This window comes from Scophthalmus maximus, chromosome 7, assembly GCF_022379125.1.
Source record: "Scophthalmus maximus strain ysfricsl-2021 chromosome 7, ASM2237912v1, whole genome shotgun sequence".
Lineage (NCBI taxonomy): Eukaryota > Metazoa > Chordata > Actinopteri > Pleuronectiformes > Scophthalmidae > Scophthalmus > Scophthalmus maximus.
The window spans coordinates 3,958,621-3,981,080 of record NC_061521.1 but is presented as its reverse complement, the minus strand read 5'-3'; the positions used below and the strand labels follow the sequence as shown (position 1 = coordinate 3,981,080).

General features: G+C 41.3%; 3 protein-coding genes across 3 annotated transcripts; 2 read left to right on the top strand and 1 right to left on the bottom strand.

Annotated features, from left to right (window-relative positions):
* Nucleotides 1-381: 381 nt before the first annotated feature.
* kbtbd13b (kelch repeat and BTB domain containing 13b) lies at nucleotides 382-3,019 on the bottom strand. The gene has a single exon (XM_035643637.2). It carries the CDS (start codon nucleotides 2,766-2,768, stop codon nucleotides 1,332-1,334), a length of 1,437 nt encoding a protein of 478 aa, XP_035499530.2. The 5' UTR covers nucleotides 2,769-3,019; the 3' UTR covers nucleotides 382-1,331.
* Nucleotides 3,020-7,230: 4,211 nt separating this feature from the next.
* On the top strand, nucleotides 7,231-12,961 carry LOC118315827 (serine/threonine-protein kinase pim-3-like). Its single transcript, XM_035643420.2, has 6 exons — nucleotides 7,231-7,576; nucleotides 8,427-8,536; nucleotides 10,380-10,430; nucleotides 10,936-11,299; nucleotides 11,782-11,958; nucleotides 12,107-12,961. Exons 1-6 carry the CDS (start codon nucleotides 7,504-7,506, stop codon nucleotides 12,289-12,291), a joined length of 960 nt encoding a protein of 319 aa, XP_035499313.2. The 5' UTR covers nucleotides 7,231-7,503; the 3' UTR covers nucleotides 12,292-12,961.
* Nucleotides 12,962-14,093: 1,132 nt separating this feature from the next.
* ftsj1 (FtsJ RNA 2'-O-methyltransferase 1) lies at nucleotides 14,094-22,242 on the top strand. The gene is made up of 11 exons (XM_035642306.2): nucleotides 14,094-14,153; nucleotides 15,028-15,165; nucleotides 16,608-16,677; nucleotides 16,824-16,926; nucleotides 17,933-18,011; nucleotides 18,087-18,139; nucleotides 18,212-18,265; nucleotides 19,307-19,409; nucleotides 19,669-19,752; nucleotides 20,295-20,398; nucleotides 21,382-22,242. The coding sequence occupies exons 2-11, from the start codon at nucleotides 15,045-15,047 to the stop codon at nucleotides 21,556-21,558; spliced, it is 948 nt and encodes a 315-aa protein (XP_035498199.1). The 5' UTR covers nucleotides 14,094-14,153; nucleotides 15,028-15,044; the 3' UTR covers nucleotides 21,559-22,242.
* Nucleotides 22,243-22,460: the final 218 nt, after the last annotated feature.

Below are 22,460 nucleotides of genomic sequence, written 5' to 3'. Positions count from 1 at the left end.
TTGAGTACAATAATTATCTCCAAATGTAGTGGAGTTTAATGCTGCATAAAATTGAAATAATAATAATGATAATAATAATACATTTTATTTGTCGGCGCCTTTCAAGACACCCAAAGACACCTTACAAAACGCAAACAAGACATTAATAAAAGCACGGCAAATATATTAGTAGTAAAATCAGGTGACTAGTTAAAAACTTTTTAGTCAATAACTTGAGGTGACTACAGTTGAACACATTTAAATCAATAAAATTAAGGTAAAATTCGGAGTGGAAGTGAAAGGAATTGTTGAAATGTAATTTGGGGTTTTTAGGTTTTTGTTGAAAAATAAGTTGAAGCAGAGGATACCCTGGGGGGGGGGGGGGGGGGGGGGGGTCGGCCTGAGTGCTGTGTCCTGGCCTGACCCCAGTCCCTCTCTTTATTCTGAGTTTGATTTAACATCACTGTCTACTGCTGGCATCCTGCCCAGCTGCCAATGGTGCCTGGCTCTGTCTGCTGTTATCCTCCATCGTCGTCATCATCATCATCATTGCTTAGTGCAAATAGGAAACAGAGGCTGCTGCAAGAAACAGAAGCTCTCTGTGAGGATGAACACAGGACTACACATGGCAGTGCAAGACACACTGGAGAACACATCCCATCCTGGTGAGATGGCGGAGAGCTTTAAGCCATACAAAAAATCTCTTAAATTGTTTTTTATCTGTCACAATTAGCAAATGCTGAAGCACAGGTGAGGCAGAGGACATGTTGGAAAAGGGTGGAGCAACGCCAACTGAACCACCCCTAAAAGTGTGGCAAAAAAACATATAGTGGGAATGTTTCATAGTTTTTCAGGATAATGACAAATCAGTTGAATGACACAGCAAAGGGGGAACTACTAAAGGGTAAAACACACTTGCTGAACTGTATTTTTAACCATCTGTGCAATGACTATCAAACGATGTGTCAGTGATGAATCAGATCCCCAGATTACGAGACATTTTCCATGAGTAAATGGAGCCTTTGTTGTGTCCAAAACTGTTTCCTCAATAATTGTGGTTGCCCTACACCGACTTTCTTTAAACCCAACCACAGGGAGCAGCTCTAAAGGAAACTATATTTGCAAACCCCATTGGATGTCACCCTGTTCCAGTTCTCATCAAACACCTTGTTAGGACATTATTATCATTACTAATAGAAATTATGGACAAAAGTATGAAAACAAATCATTGTTATGAACAGTAACTATTCATTTATCAAAGCACAGGTATTTATCAAACATGTTTGAGTGTAAAAAGATGTTGATAATCGAATAAATCCCAGAGGCAATGGAGACACTAGTCACATATACTCTCACACAAGAGCATATGGCAGCCGGAGCAGAAATGTCCACACTGATCCGCTCCTGGGAAAACCCTTCATCTGCCGGCGGGGCTTCCAGGTTTTGCCGTCGACTGCGTACTCCAAAGTCATGCTCCTGTTGAGAGTAAACACGGAGTCGCTTTTAACCACAGCGGTGAACAGCGAACCTTTGCTATTGGCAAAGTGTCCTGGCAAGGATGACCACTGGCCAGAGCTTAGATTGTAACAGTCCATGAGGCATCTCAGGAAGTCGTCAGATGGCCCATTTCTCATGATATATAAGTTGTCCCTGTGGCCGACCATGCAGTGGCCGTAGCTCTGGCGCCTGATTAGTGTCGTAACTAGCAACCACTGGTCTTTTGCTGAGACATACTCATAGATCTCTGTGGTCTCCATCGGCCTCCATAAACACACAAATATTCTTCTCATAGCTTTGGTGCAGGCCACTCCTGCCGCTGGCCGAGGCAAGTGAGCGGCAAACGTCCACAACCCAGTCGTTACATCGTATGTTTCCACAGATGACATCACTGTTCGGTCACATTCTCCCCCAATGGCGTAAAGACGACTGTCTGCACCTACAAGGCTGAGATTGTAGCGCAGCTGTGCCGGACTGGCGATCCTGCCCCAGTGGTTGTTTTCGACACTATAGCAAAAGCAAGAGTCCACAACTTGTTTCTGGACTCCATGAACTCCTCCAATGATGTAGAGGTTGTTGTCGAGCACAGTCACTCCAGCCATGGAAGTGCTGGCCTCCAGTGGAAGATCTGTTAATACTTTCCAGTTGTTGCCAGTTTCATCCAGGTAGCAGACTGTCCTGGAGGCAACATGTACAGTTTCATTCACGCCACAGGTCACATGAGCCCCTACAGCCACGAAAACACTTGGGGTCAAAGAGTCCACGTAGGCAATCAGCTCTGACGGTAAGGTATTCCTGACCTCCGCCTCCAGGTCGACATACATGTCTCGGATGAACAGTGCAGCAGCGTGGTAAAGATCCATAAGGCCAAAGGTTGCCGCAGTGTGATACATCAGCAAGCAATTGTCAGAGTCAATGAGTTCGATCAGGTGCTTAGTAAGCTTGGCCACCTGCAGGAAAGCAGCACATTCAATGGCCTCGACGATATCGTCAGCATCCAGGGCGGGCAACTCACCTCGTAAAACCGCCAAGGCGATAAGGAAGCCTCGAGCACGCAGAGACTTGAGGTGGATTTCTTGTTGCCGACACTCCTTCATCCCAGAGCGGTACAGAGCTCGAAAGTAGTCGCAACTCTGAACGAGTAAGGTCTTCTCCTCACAGAAGTGAGTGTCTCCGACCACCACAGTTAATTTAGTTGGGACAAGCCCGGAGGCAGAACTTGTCAGAGATCCTCCAACGTCTGCAAGTTCGCAACTGTCGCTGACTGCTGATTCACTGTTGTGCGCTGACATTACTGTTCTCTGATCGTGACACTCAAGAAAATATCATTAATGAAAATGCCACGAGAGGCTGAAGCATTTAAAAAGTCTTGAAGTGTAGTTGGAGAGAAGTGACCCTGTGCGAAGCCGCTTCCCTCTTCTGGGAGGATCAGTTGTTTCACAGCTTTTGAAATAGAAGCAGCTAAAAATAGAAGAGAACAAATGACCTTCGTCACAATGTGGAGGGAAGAGCCATAAGTGAATGCAGGGTGAGTGATATCTGCTGCTGCTGCTGCTGCTGCTGCTTCTGCAAACTTAAAGGGTCAGTTCACCCAAATGAAAAAGATTTTTTGGGAGTTATATAGCCTTAGAGTTATATAGCCATGATGATAGTCTTAGTTGGAGGATTTGTGAGATCTCCATTGTTGGGACATTTGATTTTTACCCCCAAAACAGAAGAAAAGAAAATGTAGTCTGTGCTGCTAAAACCAATAAAACAATTCAAATCAAACTTGAAAAGCTTTGCTACATCTCTACACTATTGATAAACCAGAGAGCTTTCTCTGTGTCTCCCATGTAACCAAAACTCAAATTGAGACGTACATTAAACAAACATTTTCAAATTATATTCACAATCATTAAGTTTATTTATATAGCTCTTGTGAAAACCAGAGATTAGTGTATGGTCACTGCTGGTGAGCTAGACAGGTTTAAAGATATTATCTATTTACATGTGACCTGGTCAGTGATTGTGACCACTTCCACAGAGATTGATCCTATACCACTGTGGTTAATGTTTGGTTAGCTTAAGGTAGAAAAACAACTTGGTGCCCAATACTTTGCTGACCCATCCATCCACCTCAATCTTCTCCCTCTATGGACTTTGTATGTCTATAATAGTGTTTTCTGAACATTTTCTGACACACTAGTTCTTCTTGGGGGGGAAAGTGTCATGAAAATACTGCACTATTCCAGATTAAGACTGTAAAGGTATAAGAATTGTCTGTGATGATGCACACGAGAAAGTTGAATTTTTGGCTCAGGTTTCTCTCGATCTCCATTTTTCTATTCTCAACAAACAAGGTTTTAGGCTGTTGTTCACTGATTCAGTGTAGCGTGGAATAATCCTGCTGTATTGTTTCTGGTTTAGAGCAGTTGGTGTGATGTAAATATCCAAAATAAAATAAGTAATAATATCAATATTCACGTAAATCACCCCATTTTACAGGATTATCAAGCCATTGTCTGTGTTAGGATGTGAGCTCGGATCAGTTTGAAGATGTTTGTGTCCCGAGAACATCAGCAGTTCCCTGTGTCTTTAAATCTATTTTCTGTCAACCTTCACTTTACATCCACTTACAGTTAAGGAAGAGGGGCTGGACTATATTGAGCTCACTGGGGCACACACAATACAGTATGTCATGTGATCCCCCCTAAGTAAAAACAAATACAATGGCTCCAGCAGCTTGTCAGTTGACAGAGGGGATTGTCGGAGGTTGAAACTGTTGTTTTGATCTGTCCAACATGGTTATAACACAAGACTATGGAGGACTCGATTAAGTTATAACTTTACACAGACAAATAAGCCGTACTGCAGGTACTGCACAATCAGTGGAAATGTATTATAATCTGAGGAAAATGGAGGTAACCTTGAATATTTTGGAATAATCTTTGGCTTTATGGCACATTTACTGCCTGGTTGGGGTTCAGTGTTTCCAGCAGCAGCAGGCTGTGACAAACCCACTGTACACTACCTGCCCAGCACCAGACAGACAAAACAAAAGTAGAAATAATTTGGGCCATTTATCTGGTGTAACTCAACGCTGAATTTTTGCCATTGCTTCTTTTGCCAATTCTTCTGACATTGACTGAATGCAGCATTAAGGGCATATGGTGTTTGTTAAAGACTACTAGATAACATGAATATAGAAGAAACTACAATGTTACATGATATCTTTTAAAGGATGTCTTTATCAAAACGGGGTCAGCCGTATGTTCCCACAGCCCAATGGTCCCACAGCCTTATGTTCCCACAGCCCAATGGTCCCACAGCCTTATGTTCCCACAGCCCAATGGTCCCACAGCCCTATGTTCCCTTTTTTAAGATTTTTTTTTTCACTGAAAATTAGGCCCTATGTTCCCACAGCCCTATGTTCCCACATTTCTAGGACATTTTCAAAATTAGGGTTAGGGTTAGGTTAGGGTAGGGTTAGGGTTAAGGTTAGGGCTACTGGATAATATGTTGGGTGTAATTGGCTACCAAATTGGGAGAAATTTATGAAAAAGGAAATGTGGGAACATAGGGCCTAATTTTGGAAAATAGTCTTAGAAATGCGGGAACTGTGGGAACATAGAGCCTAATTTAGAAAAAAATCTTAGAAATGTAGGAACATAGGGCTGTGGGAACATAGGGGCCTAATTTTGAAAAAAATCTTAGAAATGTGGGAACATAGGGCTGTGGGAACATAGGCACGCTCCCATCAAAACATAATGCATACACAAAACACATTGTTGACAAAGACTTTGTTCCAAGGTGACATTTTAGTTAGCTGTGTTTACACATGTCATAGGGGATTTTTTCTTCTGATTTGTATTGCCATTCATTGGCCATAGACAGTACATAGAAATGGATGTTATCCGGAAAAAGAGGCCATTGCGGAAGTGCCTGAAGCCTGTATTCTCTGGAGTGACCAGCACAGGGCGACTCACTTGTTGCCAAAAGAATTCAGTTTCTAAAGAAGGCTATTAGAAAATGAGTCTACTCCTCACTTGATTTATAACGTGAATAAACATTTTCCTGAGGAGTTTGTGGTCCAATCACTAGTTTCAAGTGTTCTTCAATACAGCATGATGTTCATTTTGTAAATTATAGTCTTGTTTAGTGTAAAATAAACGATGAAGCATGGTATGCATTGGTGCATGGATACAGCGTGATTGACAGCTAGTAAGAAGGCCGCAGTCAGACCCAGCCAACGATCCAAAATACTAAACTCGATGCTTCAAAACGGTAGTTCACAGACCAATGGGGGACGTCACGGTGGGTTGCCACTTGGGCCCAACTAACTCGGCTAAAATAAGAGATAAATGGGCTTTGTTTAGATCAGGAAACTCACCAGAGTATTTCATTCTCAATATGAATGTTTCCAAATCATGTAGTACCAAATATATGAACAAACCCAAATCTCAATCTCACAAATCTGAAAAGTTGACTCATCTTGTCCATCCACAATCAGTTTTTGCTGTACTTTACGTAATACTAGAGCACCAAGTTTGGATTACTAAAATGAAAATCGTGCCCAGAAATGTCTCTATATCCTATTGTTTGAGTAATGTTAATGAAAAACTACACCCACTAGCTGTTTTAGAAAAACACTATGATTTTTTATAAGATTTAACTTTAGGCTGATACCTGTGGGCCAGCTTGAGCAGAAGGATCGAACACAAACAATGGGTCAGTGTCTGTTTGCTTGAACTAGAAAATGGGTCTTGCCTTTCTTATATAAAACCACTTAAAGGAAACTGGGGCAAAGACAACCAAAATATTGTTATTTTCAGTTGTCAGTGATGTTTTAGTTCATGTTCCTTCTGTCAGACATTTACCTCTCAGGTTAGTTTCTGGTTCTGTGCTGGAGTTGGACTAGTGTCATGACTCAACATGTGATCCTGCTGTGAGTCTGGACACATTATGAAATGCAAACGTCCGTGTTACATATAAAAATACATATTCCTGCTACTTCATTAGAAAGTGGATCTCATTGATTCTGAGTAACACTCACCAGAATGCCGAGTGAGGAGACAGAGAGAGAAGAGATGCAGCATTTCCCTTGATTTTTTTTTTGCAAGTATTTATGCTGATGACCAGGGTTACAAAATTGTCTGTAAAGTATTACTTTTAATGTACTCTTTTAGATGTATGGCTCTAAAATCAATCAACATGCTCTTAAGCCCACAAGCATGTTTATCGATTTTAGAGTTGCACTATATGTGAAAGTTTATTACAGTGTATGACTCATCAACAACTGATCCAAATTTAAGCAGTGAAAACTTCAGCTTTAAAGAAGAAGTATGAAGTAGCATGAAATAAGAATACTCGTCTGTAACTAAAAATTGTACGGTATTTGGATAAATGGACGGACTTAAAGTTCAAACTTTAAACCTTGATAAAACTGCATGTTGATGCAGTTTTAGTTAATAATGAGTAAGAATAAAGAGACGATTATGTATCATTATTATTATTATTATTATTATTAATGTCATTATTATTGTTGTTATAAGACAATTATTTAGAATCGTGTCCTCTGCCGCAGCACTGCCAGAGTGACCCTGTCCGAATCCCTCCGCCTTTCCTACTACGTTAAACGAGTCCGCGTGTTTTGCCGTTGTTAAGGGCTCGTTTGTCATCCCACCGACCCTAAACTCCACTGTGAACTGATACTCCCTCTGGACCAGAGAGCTGTGCCGGTGTAAGAAATAATGAAGTAACCGGCGTCGTTAGTTGTGTTTAATGTTCATGCGGCGGTTAGGCGGAAGGATATATGCTGTTTGTAAATACCGGCGGCGGCTGAGGTCAGCGGCGCTACTGCGGACCGATGAACCGCCTTTTGTTCTGACTCACATGTTCGAACCGCTGATGGAGTTCAAGCGCGTTTTAGTCGCATTCCGCCCGTGAGCAAGGGCGCGTGCTGTTAAGTGTTTTCCACCCGACTGTTTTTTTTTTTCAGGGTGCGTTTTCGCTTGTTTCTGCGGGTGCAGACAAGTCAGCGGCACCATGCTGCTCTCGAAACTGGGCTCCTTCTCGCCGAGCGTGGATCTACCGGCGAAGTTCCACCTGCAGCAGCAAGGTAACCGCGTGAGCGACGGCAGCACGCCGGGCCGCAACGTCTTCTGTGATCCGTCACGCGAACAGATGAACCGATTCATTGCCGCGCATCTGTCAGACACGGGAACCACAGCCGGCCGGGCCCAACTTGTGGCCAGGCCACTGGACCCGACGGGTCACGTAAGACATGCCGCACCAGCGATTGAACCGCCATCTTCTAGACATCAAGCGGTCAACACGCATGTCCTCGTTACTTCGATCAAACAAATCAGCGGACTAACTAATTTGCTCAAATGTACTCAGCCGATAGCCTCAGAAGCACCATGTCTTCACATTGCCACAGCTTGCACTGGCTAAACCTGGCTGCTGTCGCTGGAGAAAATCATATGTATCATTCAATTCGTACATTTGCGGTGCAGCATTGGCTGCGCGTCGGTGTATGACCTTTAAATCACACCGCGTGGGGCCATTTTGACAAGTCAGATGATAAGCAAAAGACGTGCAATTCTCTCTTAATAACTCTTGAACCAGGGGAGACAGTTGCATCTGTTTTATTTGTTTAATTCAGTCAGTATGTAATTCACCATTTTTATACAACTGACGTGAGAACAGCACGAGTCATCTGAGGACAGTGCTCACTTGGTCGTGTTATTCAATGAGGTTTATATAATATATATATATATATATATATAATTTGTTTAATGTCACATTTCTCCTTTAAAGCGTGTGTAAAGAGAGATGCATGTCCAGCTGAAGCGGTGAAACACATCGGGGAACAGATTTATTTTGATGGCGTTACATATTTTGGCAAATCACTCTACTCCAATATGGTAAATGAATAGTTTTTTTTTTTCTTTCTTTGTATTTTGTAGCCAAAGTGGAGAAGCAGCCGTTTGAGAAACTGTACCAGCTGGGCTCGGTGCTCGGCAGCGGAGGGTTCGGCACCGTCTACTCTGCTGTCCGCCTGGCTGACGGGCTGCCGGTAAGGGGGGGGGGGGGGGGTCTGCTTTGTTTTGGTCACGGCACATGGCCGCGGATCGCAGCGTCAGTAGACACAAAGCAAGCGGCTGCGTTTCCGGTGCTGGCCTTCAAAATAAAAGCATCATTACGAGTCTTTAAAAAAAACCCAATAGAGATCGAAAGTTCATTTATCACCTCGGAAACAGTAACTGACACAACAGTGTCACCGCCAGGTCCATTAAGTGGCTATTTTGGAGCTCTGATCCATGTTTCCAGTTTGCATGGTTGTAATGAAATGATAGAATTTCCATTTTTTTTCTGTGCAGTAAAACATAGATTAAAAATGTACTATTGTTATTGGTAAAAGCAGCTATCAATCTCACTACGGCAGTATTTGAAATAGTTAACCAGGACGCAACCAACAATTATTTTTATCGTCAATTAATCTGCCTATTTTATAGGTAAATAAAACAATGCCACAAATTGCTAGAGCACAAGGTGAAATTGTCCAATTGATTTGTCTGACTCGTATTAGATTTTTTACAATGTAAGACACAAAATATATATATATATTTTTTAGAATTGAGAACATGTCACCATCAATTATTTGTGTTACAAGTTTGCTTCAAAATGTTAGCTGGTAATTGATTATCAAGACAGTTGGCAGGCAGCAAATCCATTAATTGATTAATTTTTGCACCTCAAACATGTGTATATATATATACACACACATGCAATGGGACCATACTCAACACTCGATGTGAATATCGCGTGATGTTTGGCTGAAGTCATTGCGGCAAAGGGAGCTTCTCTCACTGCTTTTAGTTTTGTAACCTCTGATATAATAAGTCATCACAGTGATAACTTAATCGTCCTTAACCCCCATGGGTTATGTGATGTTGGATGTTAATCACAGGAACTGTGGACAGTCAGTGATTTAATCTCTAGTTTGTTTTATTCAGTTTACTGTATCATGTTCCATCTGTCCATGGTCCACTAATGCACCTCCACCAACTAAACATGAACATGAACAGTTCATTTTTCAATGAAGTACTGTATGTCTTTGCTTTGTGTTGTATAAAGCTGGCAGTTTCTAGACCTTCTGAACTAAACCATTTTCTCAATCACGTTATGAGTTGTGCTTTTATTTGAAAGGCTGTGCCTTGTACTTCCTGTTTTGTAATCAGCATTGCAGCCTGAGGCACTGCCATGCTGTCTGGCATGTGGTCTTTGTTTTTTCACAAAGAAAGTACCGGTCTGTTTATCATAACTGTCTGCACATACTGAAAATCATAATTATTTAGCTTTCATGCCTTTGGCAGCAGGAAGTAGATATTTGTATCATCCAAGAGCTTTGGGAAAATTAACCCGAAATTCGGAATCAGCTTTACTGGCCAAGCAAGTGTAAACATACAAGGAATTTGACTTTGGTTTCCTGTGCTCTCACACTGAACTTACACAAAATAGACTCACAACCCACAAAAACAAAGAGCTGAACAAGGTGAACCATAAGACATTTAGCTACTATGTACAGATATAAACATATAGAGGAAAATAATGTGTATATATAATTAACAAGATACTCTGTATACACCGGGTAGGAGGACATGACCAAATGTGTATGTATACAATGTACAGTGTTTACCTTGCCCAAAGTTTTAAACTGTATAAAAATTCAGTTATGTATTTTCTGATTAGTAGAGAGATAGACAAATTCGTCGACGAGAGACAGTGAACCAAAGGTTTTGTGTTACTGCTTATTCAGATTTATAGAACAGCCACTGTTATGCTTGTGTTCCTGTGTAATGGAATTTCTACCCTGTGCATGTTATATGTAACTGTATGTTTTGTATGTTTCCATGCAGGTGGCAGTAAAACACGTGTGCAGGGACAGAGTGACAGAGTGGGGCACCTTGGTGAGTCTTTTCTTTTGCAAATCATTAGTTTTATAGTAACGTTCTGTCAGAGTTATTCTTCAGTTCCGCAATTTTTTTATTTAAAAAAAATCCTAAAGACTCGACTGAATAACAAATGGAGCAGGATTCGCTTCACTGTCCTTGAAAAATGTAAAATAAGCTTGTGTTTACTAACTAGCTGAAATAGACAGAGTCTTCGATGTTTGGCAAAATCAGATATTACTTACAGTGAATGGAATTGGAACAAGAATGGGCCATCTCTACCTACTTTAAGAAATGACACGATACTGTATGTTGCAGTTATACATTTTCTGTGAAATGTAAAAATGTCTGCCATCATTGCCCAGTGTGTTTGTTGTCATACTTTTGTCTGAATAATAGTTTATTATTGTATAACAGTGAAAGAAACAAAATGTTCACCTAAAATGATTTCCTCATAAAGTTGTTGACAGTGAATTGACAATGATTTAAAAAAAAAAAAATGTTTTCTTTGGGGCTCTCTCAGTGCGGAGCTGTGGTTCCCCTGGAGATTGTGCTGCTGCATAAGGTGGGTGGGGTGTTTAGCGGCGTGGTGAGGCTGTTGGACTGGTCGGAGCGGGTGGACGGCTGGTTGATGGTGATGGAGTGCCCCGAGCCGGCTCAGGACCTGTTTGATTACATCACGGAGCACGGCGCGCTGGACGAGGCCGCGGCACGAGGCTTCTTCCAGCAGGTGCTGGAGGCGGTGCGTCACTGCTACACCTGCGGCGTCATCCACCGAGACATCAAGGACGAAAACCTGCTGGTGGACCTCAGGACCGGACGGATCAAACTCATCGACTTCGGCTCGGGGGCCCTCCTCAAAGACACCGCCTACACCGAATTCGATGGTGAGTCTGCTTATCTAGCCTGACTGGCCTAATCACCGTTATACTGGGCAGTTGACATTATCACAACTTTGTGTTTTTGGGGGGTCTAGAAATGTGAGGTTTTAGAGCAAACGTGGGAAAACAATCTAAAAATGTCTAAAATATTAGGAATGAATATGTGAATCCTAAATGTTAGATGGGTGAGATGGGTGACCAAACATTAAACACAACAACACACGAACGACATTAGTGAAGAGACATTATCATTTCATGGAACCTTCACGTGTGTGAGCCTCTCCCATCACTCACAAGACCTGTTTTGTGGTAGGGAACCACAAAATATCTTGGCTTTGTGGTAGGGAACCACAAAAATCACCAGCAGCTGATGATGCTCAGTCGCTGCTCCCTACACTAGGTCCACTCTGACATTGTGTACGTTGGCGAATCATCCTACTGTTTTGTGCTGGCGAATATTTAAGATATTTCATGCCTCTTCCTACCAGGCACGAGGGTGTATAGTCCTCCGGAGTGGATCCGGTTCCGTCGGTACCACGGTTGCTCGGCCACCATCTGGTCGCTCGGTGTGCTCCTATACGATATGGTGTGCGGGGACATCCCCTTCGAACAGGACGAGGAGATCCTCAGAGGACAGATCTTCTTCAGATGCCAAATCTCCACAGGTCAGTCTGAGAGTGAAGAGTTATAGATTGATTTCTACACACTTAAGAGATGCACATGAAATATGTATTGTTTAAAGTTTTCTCTTTGGTGCTTCCGTGTGTAATTTTTTTGTTGTTCTTCTTCACCCTCCCGGCATTTCTGTCACAGAGTGCCAGCAGTTGATTGGCTGGTGTCTTAGCCAGCAGCCGTGTGACCGGCCAACCCTGGAGCAGATTCTCCTTCACCCCTGGGTGACCGGCAGCGACAGTCCGCAGACAGACGACAGCAGCATCACACTTCACGCAATCACGGCCGACTCCTCGTCTTCCTCGTTGAGCCAGCAGAGCCCCTGACTGGCTAATGGGACACTCAAGGGACGCGGCTCGGAATTGACTGACAGCATTGCTCTGGAGGTTCAGTGTCCCAATGATCGTTGGGTCGCTATTCAAAGGAAGTGTTTGCTGTTGATGGAGCTAGTCACGCTCACAGTTCAGGGTGCAGTTGACGCTTTGCAGCTCCACAGCATCCCTTCCTGTTTAGAAGCAGCTCTTGTAAACACACCCGTTGTTTTTCCATCCACTGTTACTGTTAAAGTGCCTTGCCTTTAGAAGCTTTTCTGCCCTGCGTCCTCTCTCTCACCCTCGGTCTCTGGGTGAAAAATGCACAGTCAATGCAAATACTTAGTCTTGTTTTTTGAATATTTGTTTGCTTTTTATATGCATATTTTGTACACTTGGTGCATTTTTATATATATTTACAGATACATTCCTCATCCTGTGTTTATTTATTTATCTTCTGTCTATCCTTTTATTAAATATTTAAGTTTTTATATTTGGTTTTCAGCTGAGAAACAAAAGTGAAGCCAGGTTTGAGTGTTATAATGTCAAGTTGAAAGGTTTTAACTAATGTCTCGTGTTGTCATTGTGTTTGTTAGTCTTTCATGTTTTGAATGTAAAGTAACGGCAGGAAAAAGTATTTTTTCACGGTATTTTTTTTACATTAAACCTTTTGTATATAAACTGATTTACTGTGTGATGTGTTGGCTCTTTTTAGACTTTAGAGAAGAAAAAAAAGTGAATTTCTTATGAAATAATGCAGAATCTCTTTGAAGTCAGTTCAAGGGGTCACTGATACAATAGGGAAATGTACAACATTTAGATTATGTCTAGACCCTTCATTTTGTGATGGTAATGCAAAAATCTGAAAAATCTGTGGTAGAGGATGCTTCGGAATTTACCTTAAATTGTAACAACCATTACACTTAATTGGATTGAAGGAAATCTGACATAATATATATATTATTTATATATAAATTATTTATATGATCCTATAAATAGGACACTGAAAAGTTTGGTTCATAAGTGAATAACTGGAAATGAGCAGTGGTAAAAGAAATATTCATATATTTTACTTAAATAAAAGAAACCAGTGTAAAAATATTATAGACTGGCATTTGATATGTTACTTAAATTAAAGATTAGCATCAGAATATACTTATGTACCAACAATCAACGTGGTCAGAATGTAGAATGGCCTTTTTCAAAGTAATACAAAATAAATTGTCATATAATTAGATTGAAACTGCGGATGCATATCTTCAAGCAGCATTTTGATGTTTCAGCTATTAAAGATGGGGCCAAATTGGCCGACTTAATATACTTGTTATTACGTAATGATCTTTTCAATCTATACATTGCATTAATATCTGTCAAATTAATGTGGAGTAAAAAATACATTATTTTCCTCTGAAATGTGAAGTGGAAGTGTAAAGAAGCAGAAAATTGTTGCGCTTTAAGATTTCCTATAAGTAATATTTTTGTTTAAAATAACATAACGCACACAACATAACGTGTGTGTGTGTGTGTGTGTGTTTCTTTTGTTTGAGAATTATAAATGTCCCGTTGATTCTTTAGCAAACTGTTCAACGTTCCTGCAGCGACACCGTGAGGCTAACGTCCCACATTACGTAAAATACACGTTGAAACCATAGGGTGAGGTTCGAATACACCTTTACGAATATAAATAAATTATAGTTTGAAATATATATTCAAATATATTGATGGAGTTATGTCATCAGTAAAGTTTCAATAATATGAAAAATATGAAATCTTTTAATTTGAAGAGTTTTGAGGTTGTCGTCATTTTGAACAGGCGCGTCGGGGACAGCTCGCGGCACAGGTCCTTCCATCGTCAACAGTAGAACAGCACGTGAACAGTGAGTGAAATGCCTTTTAAAGTCTGTTTAAATAAGATATAATGTTGATTCTCTGTCTTTATTGTTAAGTATAAATGTGTGCATATTTAATCAAGACACACACCGTGGCCTAACGTCAGACAATATGTTCAGATAGCCATGGGATCTGTCGTACTTTGTGTACTCGACACCTAACTCTGTTTAAAAAAACGGATTAAGACAAGGTTAACCGGTCCCGGGTGCGGTACTTGTCGATAAGATTATAACTATATACATTTTTAGATTCACCAAAATATGCTCTTTAATTCGGCTAACATTGAATAAGCAGAACACCCCTTGCTTGTGTAAAATCTTGACTTTGGGAGTTCGTTTACTCGGCTGTTAACCATTTAACGTTGCATTAGTCGAGCTGCTATTAAGTCATCATCAATTTATAGTTATATCAATATGAATAGTATATACATTTTTTTAAAGGAGAAGTCATTTGTAACAAAGTGATACTTCTGTATGTGTAATAACGTGAACATATTTTATTATAACACGAAAAAAAAACATCTTTCCAACTATAAGCTCCTCACTTTATCACATAATACTGTTTTTTCTCTGACATGGCAGCTATATTCTCCCAAAAAATATTTGAATTTATGAAGACGTGAATAGAAAAAAGACCATAACATTTCGTGATTTTAGAGTAGTCAATCTTTTACTGACTGAAATTAAAACATGATAATCAGTCCGTTTATAATACAAGCAATGAGCCAAAATAATGCAGATGTCAGAGTTGTGTAGAACAACAAGTCGTCACATCATTGCAGTAAACGCCTCTGACAAAGGACACACCAGTGGAAACGAGGCAGGTGTGTAACAAGGCTATGTGTGCGTTTGTTTCCGTCAGAGGGGTTGGAGGTCAGGATGGGTCGCTCCTCCAAAGACAAGCGGGATATTTACTACCGTCTGGCCAAAGAGGAGGGCTGGAGGGCGAGGAGCGCCTTCAAGCTACTGCAGCTTGACCACGAATTCAACCTGTTCACAGGTGAGACCCAGGGTACGGGACGCCTCACAGCTCCCTGACCTAGCTCACAGCTCCCTCCCTTCCCAGGGTCAGTACGGACCACCAGAACCGAATGTCTTACAGAAAGATTTGAAAATGCTGCTGACATTATCAGACACAGGAACACCCCGGCCAGTTCAATCTCCTCATACTTGTCCTCCAATGTCTCTAACATTTGTCGATCAGTGGTTCAAAACAGCCTTGTTAACATTCAATAGGTTTCACATGACAATCTCTAATTACATTTTAGACATCTAGATATGCATCTGACTAATAATTATTGCAGCATGATTGGTCAGAACATTGATTCAAGATCAAGGGGAATAAAGAAACTGTGGCTTGATAGCTAGTCAGAGCTTTCATGCAAGAATTGGAGTTGTCTGGAGAGTCTGATTTAGAGATATTTTCAGTTCGACTTTGCCTTTCTGAACTGAGCGTTTCCATTATCTATACTGCTTTATCAATTAAGGGTCGCTGGAGCCAATCCCAGCTGACATTGGGCGAGAGGCGGGGTTCACCACAAGGACCCATGCATACACAGGGAGGACAGAAAGGCCCTGTTGGGTTTTCGAACCCAGAGATTCAAACCCAGAACCATCTTGCTGTGAGGCGACCGAGCCCTCTTAGATGTTTTTAAAATTATTTTTGACAAAACTGCTTTTAACCTGTAGACCTTTGAGATCTTTTGATGAAAAGGGCACTATAAATAAAATGTATTTATTTATGTATTCATTTATAACCCCTACACCACTGTTCAGCCTAGGTTCCAGTATCTCCATTTAAATTATGTCTAGTCAAAACTGAAATTCAAGATGTCTTGAGTGAAGTTCTGACCAGTCACTATTTTAGATTAAACAAATCTTCAATTAAGCACGTTGAAAGATTTGTTAATCATTGAAAATTGAGAGAGACAAATAATAGATGTGTATAGTAAAGAGAGGTGAAACTAAACCTAAGCTTTCATCCAGTAATTATTGGATGTAATTGAGAATAACTCAATTATTGTTGAGTATTATTAACTGTTATTCCAGAGTGACAGCTGTCAATAGACCTGCATCATACAGAAGTATGTCATATGTATTAAAGGGGCAGTAAGCGATTCTAAAGCAATTTACGTTTTGTAAAAATTAGCAAACATTTCCTCACCGCTCGTTAGCTGTCGTTTTTTTGGTGCGGACCGCAACTCACAACACTGCGAGCGCAGTTTGTAAACATCACTCTCCGACACCTTAAGAGACCGCTGTCACTTGGCGCTGCAACTCTGCGCTTTTGGCCTAGTGGTCAGTGCGTCTGACTTTTTAAAAACTTGTAACAGAACAGTTTCCTGTCTGGCTCTGGCTCTGGTGTCCGCCAGGCCTCTGTCCCTGCCTGTATTCCTCAGCTGTCTCTTAATACATGTGCGATTGTATTTATTTCTCTCTCAGGTGTGAACAGAGCGGTGGATCTGTGTGCAGCTCCTGGCAGCTGGAGTCAGGTCCTCAGTCGGAAACTCAGGTTTGTTTTGTTTGTTTTTTCTTGTTTTTTTAAAACATATATTGACCTGGACAGAAAGCCAAAAATACCAAATTAAAAGATTTGATGAAATGGTTCTTAATAATACAATAATTAAACTATTTCCATGTAATCATTTCCCCCCTTAGAGGTCAGGAGGAGAAGGCCCAGGAGGTGAAGATCGTGGCCGTGGACCTGCAGGCCATGGCTCCTCTGCCAGGAGTCACCCAGATCCAGGGAGACATCACCAAGGTGAGGAGACAAGTCTGAGAGTCCTTTTCCCCTGCAGCAACTAAGTGAAATATAATGTGTTGCGATTGCTGTTGGTTTTTTGTTTATTTCTACTGCTCACCTCCCTTAAACGTATCACTAAGATGCTTTCACAGTTTGGAAGCAGCGCTCTCATTCTTTAGTATGTCAAGCACACTGCTGGTTCTCCCTGGGGTCCTACGGCCCAGGGAGGTGACTGGTCCTCACTGCATGGTTGCTGCTTGAAATAGCTGGTTGCTGCTTGAAATCGCGAGTTTCATTTAGTGCATGCAAATGTGAATTAATGTTTACGCCTGGCACCGTTATCTTTTTCGTTCTGCAAGTGGAACACGTGTTACCAGGGTGAGTTACGCACACAAACACACACACAGTCCGAACTCTGGATGAGCACTTTTTTCTTTAACACACACATAACTCAAAAATAATGTCCTTTACTCCTCTGGTGCACGGTCCTTCATCACCAAAGTCAAACTCTATTGCTGCGTTCCAGTTTACCTCAGAACTCGGACCCCGGATGTCGGTGTGGTGATTTTTTTTCTTCACTTAAGCATTTTCACGTGCTCTTCCTCCAGCGATGTCCGGGGCTTCCGCTTGATTCAGTTCTGCTTTTGACCCTTTTGTCCTGTTGTAAGCAACAGTTGATTTTTACTTTCTGACATTTGAATCCAGAGTCTGCCGGTGTTTAGTGGAATCTGTCCTTCCTTCGGTCTATACAGCCACGCAACTCCAAGCAGAACATTTAAATCACATGTGCCACAGCTAGTGTTTCATGTTTTTCAGTTTTTTAATTTCATAAAATGAAGACTTATAGTGCATTAACATTTAAGGAAAGGTCAAACTTTACATACACCTGAACAGTTTCAGATGTTCAATAAGATCAAACTAGATGAAATTATCAAAACGGGTCATTCCTGGGTCAACCCTAACCCTCACATAAGGGTCACAGTGCAGCACTGCCACATGACCTGTGTCGTCTCCTTCCTCTCAGGTGTCGACAGCTCAGGAGATAATCCGCCACTTTGAGGGTCAGCCGGCCGACCTCGTGGTGTGTGACGGGGCCCCGGACGGTACGATGCTCACCTCCTCACCTGTCCTCACCCGTTGTTTTGTTTGTTATTCAACTTTCTGTTCTGTTTCCACAGTAACCGGGCTCCATGATGTGGATGAGTACATCCAGGCTCAGCTCCTATTGGCTGTGAGTACGGAGTGCGTGTTTGTATTTCCCTGTTGCTTTGTGGTGTCACGCTGACAGCTGCTTGTGTTTCAGGCTCTGAATATCACCACTCACGTCCTTAAACCCGGGGGAACATTTGTGGCCAAAGTGAGTGCAACTTTTATTCATATGATTCATGAGATATTAATTTCCATGTATTAGAGTGCTGTACAATCCATTTAAGACACAAAAGTGGTAAAGTTAGTGGTGAGGCTCACAATGGAAATGCTGCGTGTGTGTTTGTTTCTTTCTTACACCACTAACTTGGTCGGGCTCTGGTGATTATCTATATCTCACCACACTGTGACAAAATAATCACAACCGACCTTTTCACAGGAAGCAAATTCTTGACATCTGCGTCTTCGCTTTGACTATGTAATTGCGTCACAGGAAACCGAACACACCTCATAAAAGCCAGCGGTAATTCAGCAAAGGCTTCACTGAGATAACACTGTTCTACTCATGAGGATGGATATTAACCTGCTGGTCATCTCAGGAGCTGGGTTGTTGGCTGCAGAGGAAAAATATCAAAACTTAGTAAAGTGACATAATGGCATTCTTAGGAATGCAACTTTGAGATTGATATGTCCAAGATACATTCTGGGATACTGGCTTCCACACAGTCACAGTGCTTGGACTTTGACTGACAATGTTTCAAATGGTGAATAAAATTTTGATTTTGATGTTTCCAAGTCCGACATGTTTACTCACGTTCCATTAGCTGTCACTTCTGTGTGTGGGCTGAAAAAGAAATCTGTGTTTTCGGCTAAGCCTGGCTCTGTAAATTGAAAACAAACAAAATGGTGCGGACCACATCACTTAACAAGTGCAGTTTGTAAACCTCACTCGTCGACACCTGAAGAGACCTGCTGGAGGGTGACGTCGCTAGTGGTTAGTGCGTCGCACTCCCATTACCGAGGCTGCGGGTTCACGGCCTGACCAGAGCAGTAAAATCACAACAACAACAAAGAGAGAGACAAGCTCTCTCCAAACTCGCTTAACCGCCCCTTTAAGTGTCACAGAGAAGCCCCGAAAAGTAAAATCATTGTCCCAGAGACAGGTTTGTTCAGTTGTGCAGTGTGGGCCGTGGACACCCTGTCTCCTGTCAGATTAGACTGTATTAACCTCGTCCTGTCCTGCATGTCTCAGATCTTCAGAGGTAAAGATGTGACGCTGCTGTACTCTCAGCTGAAGATCTTCTTCAGCGGTGTGACCTGTGCTAAGCCTCGCAGCAGCAGGAACTCCAGCATTGGTGAGCCACCGCCGACCAATCACACATACACACCGCTCCGACAGTCAAACCCTGATACGCATCTGAGACCTTCCCACTGGGGACTGCAGTCACAGAACTGAGCCACTGTTCTACTCGAAAGATGTCAAATCTGAGACTTGCAGAATGTTTGACCTTCATTTTCAACTCAAAGAATAAACGGATTCAATTTTTGAATCAATGATGATTGCATCAAATCTGTTGACATCCACTGTCTCTCTCTCTCTGTCTGTGTGTGCAGAGGCGTTTGTGGTTTGTCAGAATTACTCTCCACCTGCAGGTTACGTCCCCAACATGTCCAACCCTCTGCTGGATCACTCCTACGGTAACTATGGGCCCTTTCCCACACTTGTCTGTGATCTGGATCAAGAATAGCTTGTGTTCTGATGGAAACAGATTATTATCATTACGAGTACCAGCGGATCATACGGACCACATGTTGAGGTGGTGGATGATGGAAGTAGCATCGCTTCACTTCTCTTGAAATCACCCAGCCCCACTCAGATCATTTGTACAGTGACATCCAATTGTAATGTGGGTAAAGTGGACATAACCTAAACATTTGTTACCGCCAGTTGTTAATGCAAAGGTCTGTGATGAGAATCGGTTACAAATTAACACCAGATGGAGTTAACTGGTCTCAAAGACCAACGTCTGACACCGGGTACAGACCAGCTGAGACTTTGAAAGGGTGAACTTGTACTAGTAGTAATATGAGATGACATTTCTTCCTTCAAAGGTAACATACGTTAGTCTCTACTTACCTGTGAATAATCACATCTGTCTTAGTGTCATGATTCTGATATTTTCACTGCATGTCAAAGTACTGGTTCTCACTCTGCTCTGCTTCTGGTCTCTGTCCATCAGACGTGGACTTTAACCAATTAGAGGGTCCAAACCGAGTCATCGTTCCCTTCCTGGCGTGTGGGGACCTGAGCGCCTTTGACTCAGACAGAACATACCCTCTGCAGGTGAGGAAACGCAACTTTATCCTCCAGCTCCAAACTGAAACAAACTGAACAATCGAAACATGGTGCATGGTTCAGTCAGTTTATTATTTTAACGGCTATTAATCCCGTTTTAGTTTGATTGTAACTGCTGTGGTAATCCTGCTTTTTTAAGTTGTCACTATTTAACTGTAATTATACATATATTTTTAATAATAATGTTATTATGTTGTTTACATGGATATTAAAGGAAAATGAACTCATGGTAATGTATCATTGTGTTTTCAGTTAAAACCTTAATTTTTCGGTTAAGGTGAAACATTTGGTAAATTAAATGAAAGGCAATTTTATCCTTTAAAAGCATCTTAAACCATGAGAATCCATCCATTCTCGTGATGCCCTGGATGTTTTGTTTAATAACTAAAAAAAGAAATGGAGGCATTTTGAAGGTGTATATTGGAGGATGGCTTTTTTAAGTCTGGTAAATTTTGAGGATTTTTAAAAATAATCCTGCAATGTTATTCAGGGAATGTCTTAAGCCATGCAGAAAACTTATTTAAATTATATTTCAAATCCATTTAAGTGTCCATGAGTTTTCCAAATCTGGGCTAAATTAGTTAAATACTTCAACCCTGACTAAAAATCCATGAAATGATTATTCATGATTGATCATTATTTTCTCGAGCTCTAAAACAAACCAGATTTCCGACTTTAGTACCACCTCAAATGGAACATTAATGAATTTGTCAAATGTTTGATATCAATGTTCACGTTAAGGTAAAATGTGGTGTTTTAAAGGACATCTTTGTTGTCTCTCCAACCCCTGGGGTGTTTTCAGCGATAAATTAGGAATGAATTATGGGTATTTACAAAAAGATTCTTTTTTCAAAGTAAAACATGTAGTTTTCCTGATTTAATTGTATTAATTTATTAATTAGCTTTTCTTGTTCACATCAAAACACTCTCAGACTTGTCATCCATTCTCTCTGCCTGCTCTCTTTCTCCAGCTGGATTCTGATAAACAGTACCAGTACACCCCCCCCACTCAGCCGCCCATCCACCCCCCCTACCAGCAGGCCTGTCACCTCCGCAAAAACAACCTGTTGTCCAGAGAGGACGGCCCGTCCATCTGTCCTGACCAGAGTCGAGACGAGCCAGAGCCTGCGGCACCGGAGTGCACCTGATCCGCCCCGCTGCTGGTGCTGATTTGGAGGGGATCAGGGAGACAAAGGACAGCATTATCTTAAAGGGAACAGTCTGGGATTTTGAGAAAGTATTTTTTTTGTCAGAAATCAAGATGAACATGAGTTTTAATTATATGCTTCCAGTACTGTGCTGTGTAGCAACTGTTAACCTCCCGCAGTATCGTCCTACTTTAACTATTTCTGCTATACTAGGCTAAACACGCTGTGCGTCTCTGTGCCAGATGTTTGTCCAATCAGGAGACCATGTTTCTATTGCCTTGTCTGGTTTTACGTCAGATCCTTCATCCATCAGGCTGACGAATTGTAAACATTTTACATTTTTAAAATAAAGTTATTTCTTGGGGCCAAACCAGCATCAAAGTTTACATTTATTTAGAAAATGACAAAAAGCTGAATTTCCTTTTTTTGGACTTTAAACTATTTTAAAAACAACTTTTCACACTATAAAGTGTTAGTAAGGGGGGTGTGTGTGATCAAAAGATCTTTAATGGTAAAAGAAAGAATCCCTCACGTTTCACTCTTTCGACCTGCAGACAAAGTTCATATAAACCAACATGTCTTTACCTTGTCTGTAGTTACTCTGCCTGTCTGAGAATCATAACTTTGTTAATAAACTGAGTGCTTGACAGTGTCGTCTGTAAACAAATAAAAAGTGAAAATATATTTTTGCTGTAATCTTTTTTTTTTTGAACTTTTGACCTATTCTACTATTCGCCTGCCTGGATTAAGTCAAATTTTGACCCTCTTTAAGTAAGCAAAATGTTTGAAAGACAACTTTGTCTTGCCGTGGTCTGAACAGAAGTGCCTCTCCTGAGACTTTAAAGAGTTCTATTCAAAAGTTATGAACAGACAAGTCAAGTTTAACTATGTGTTACCATTCA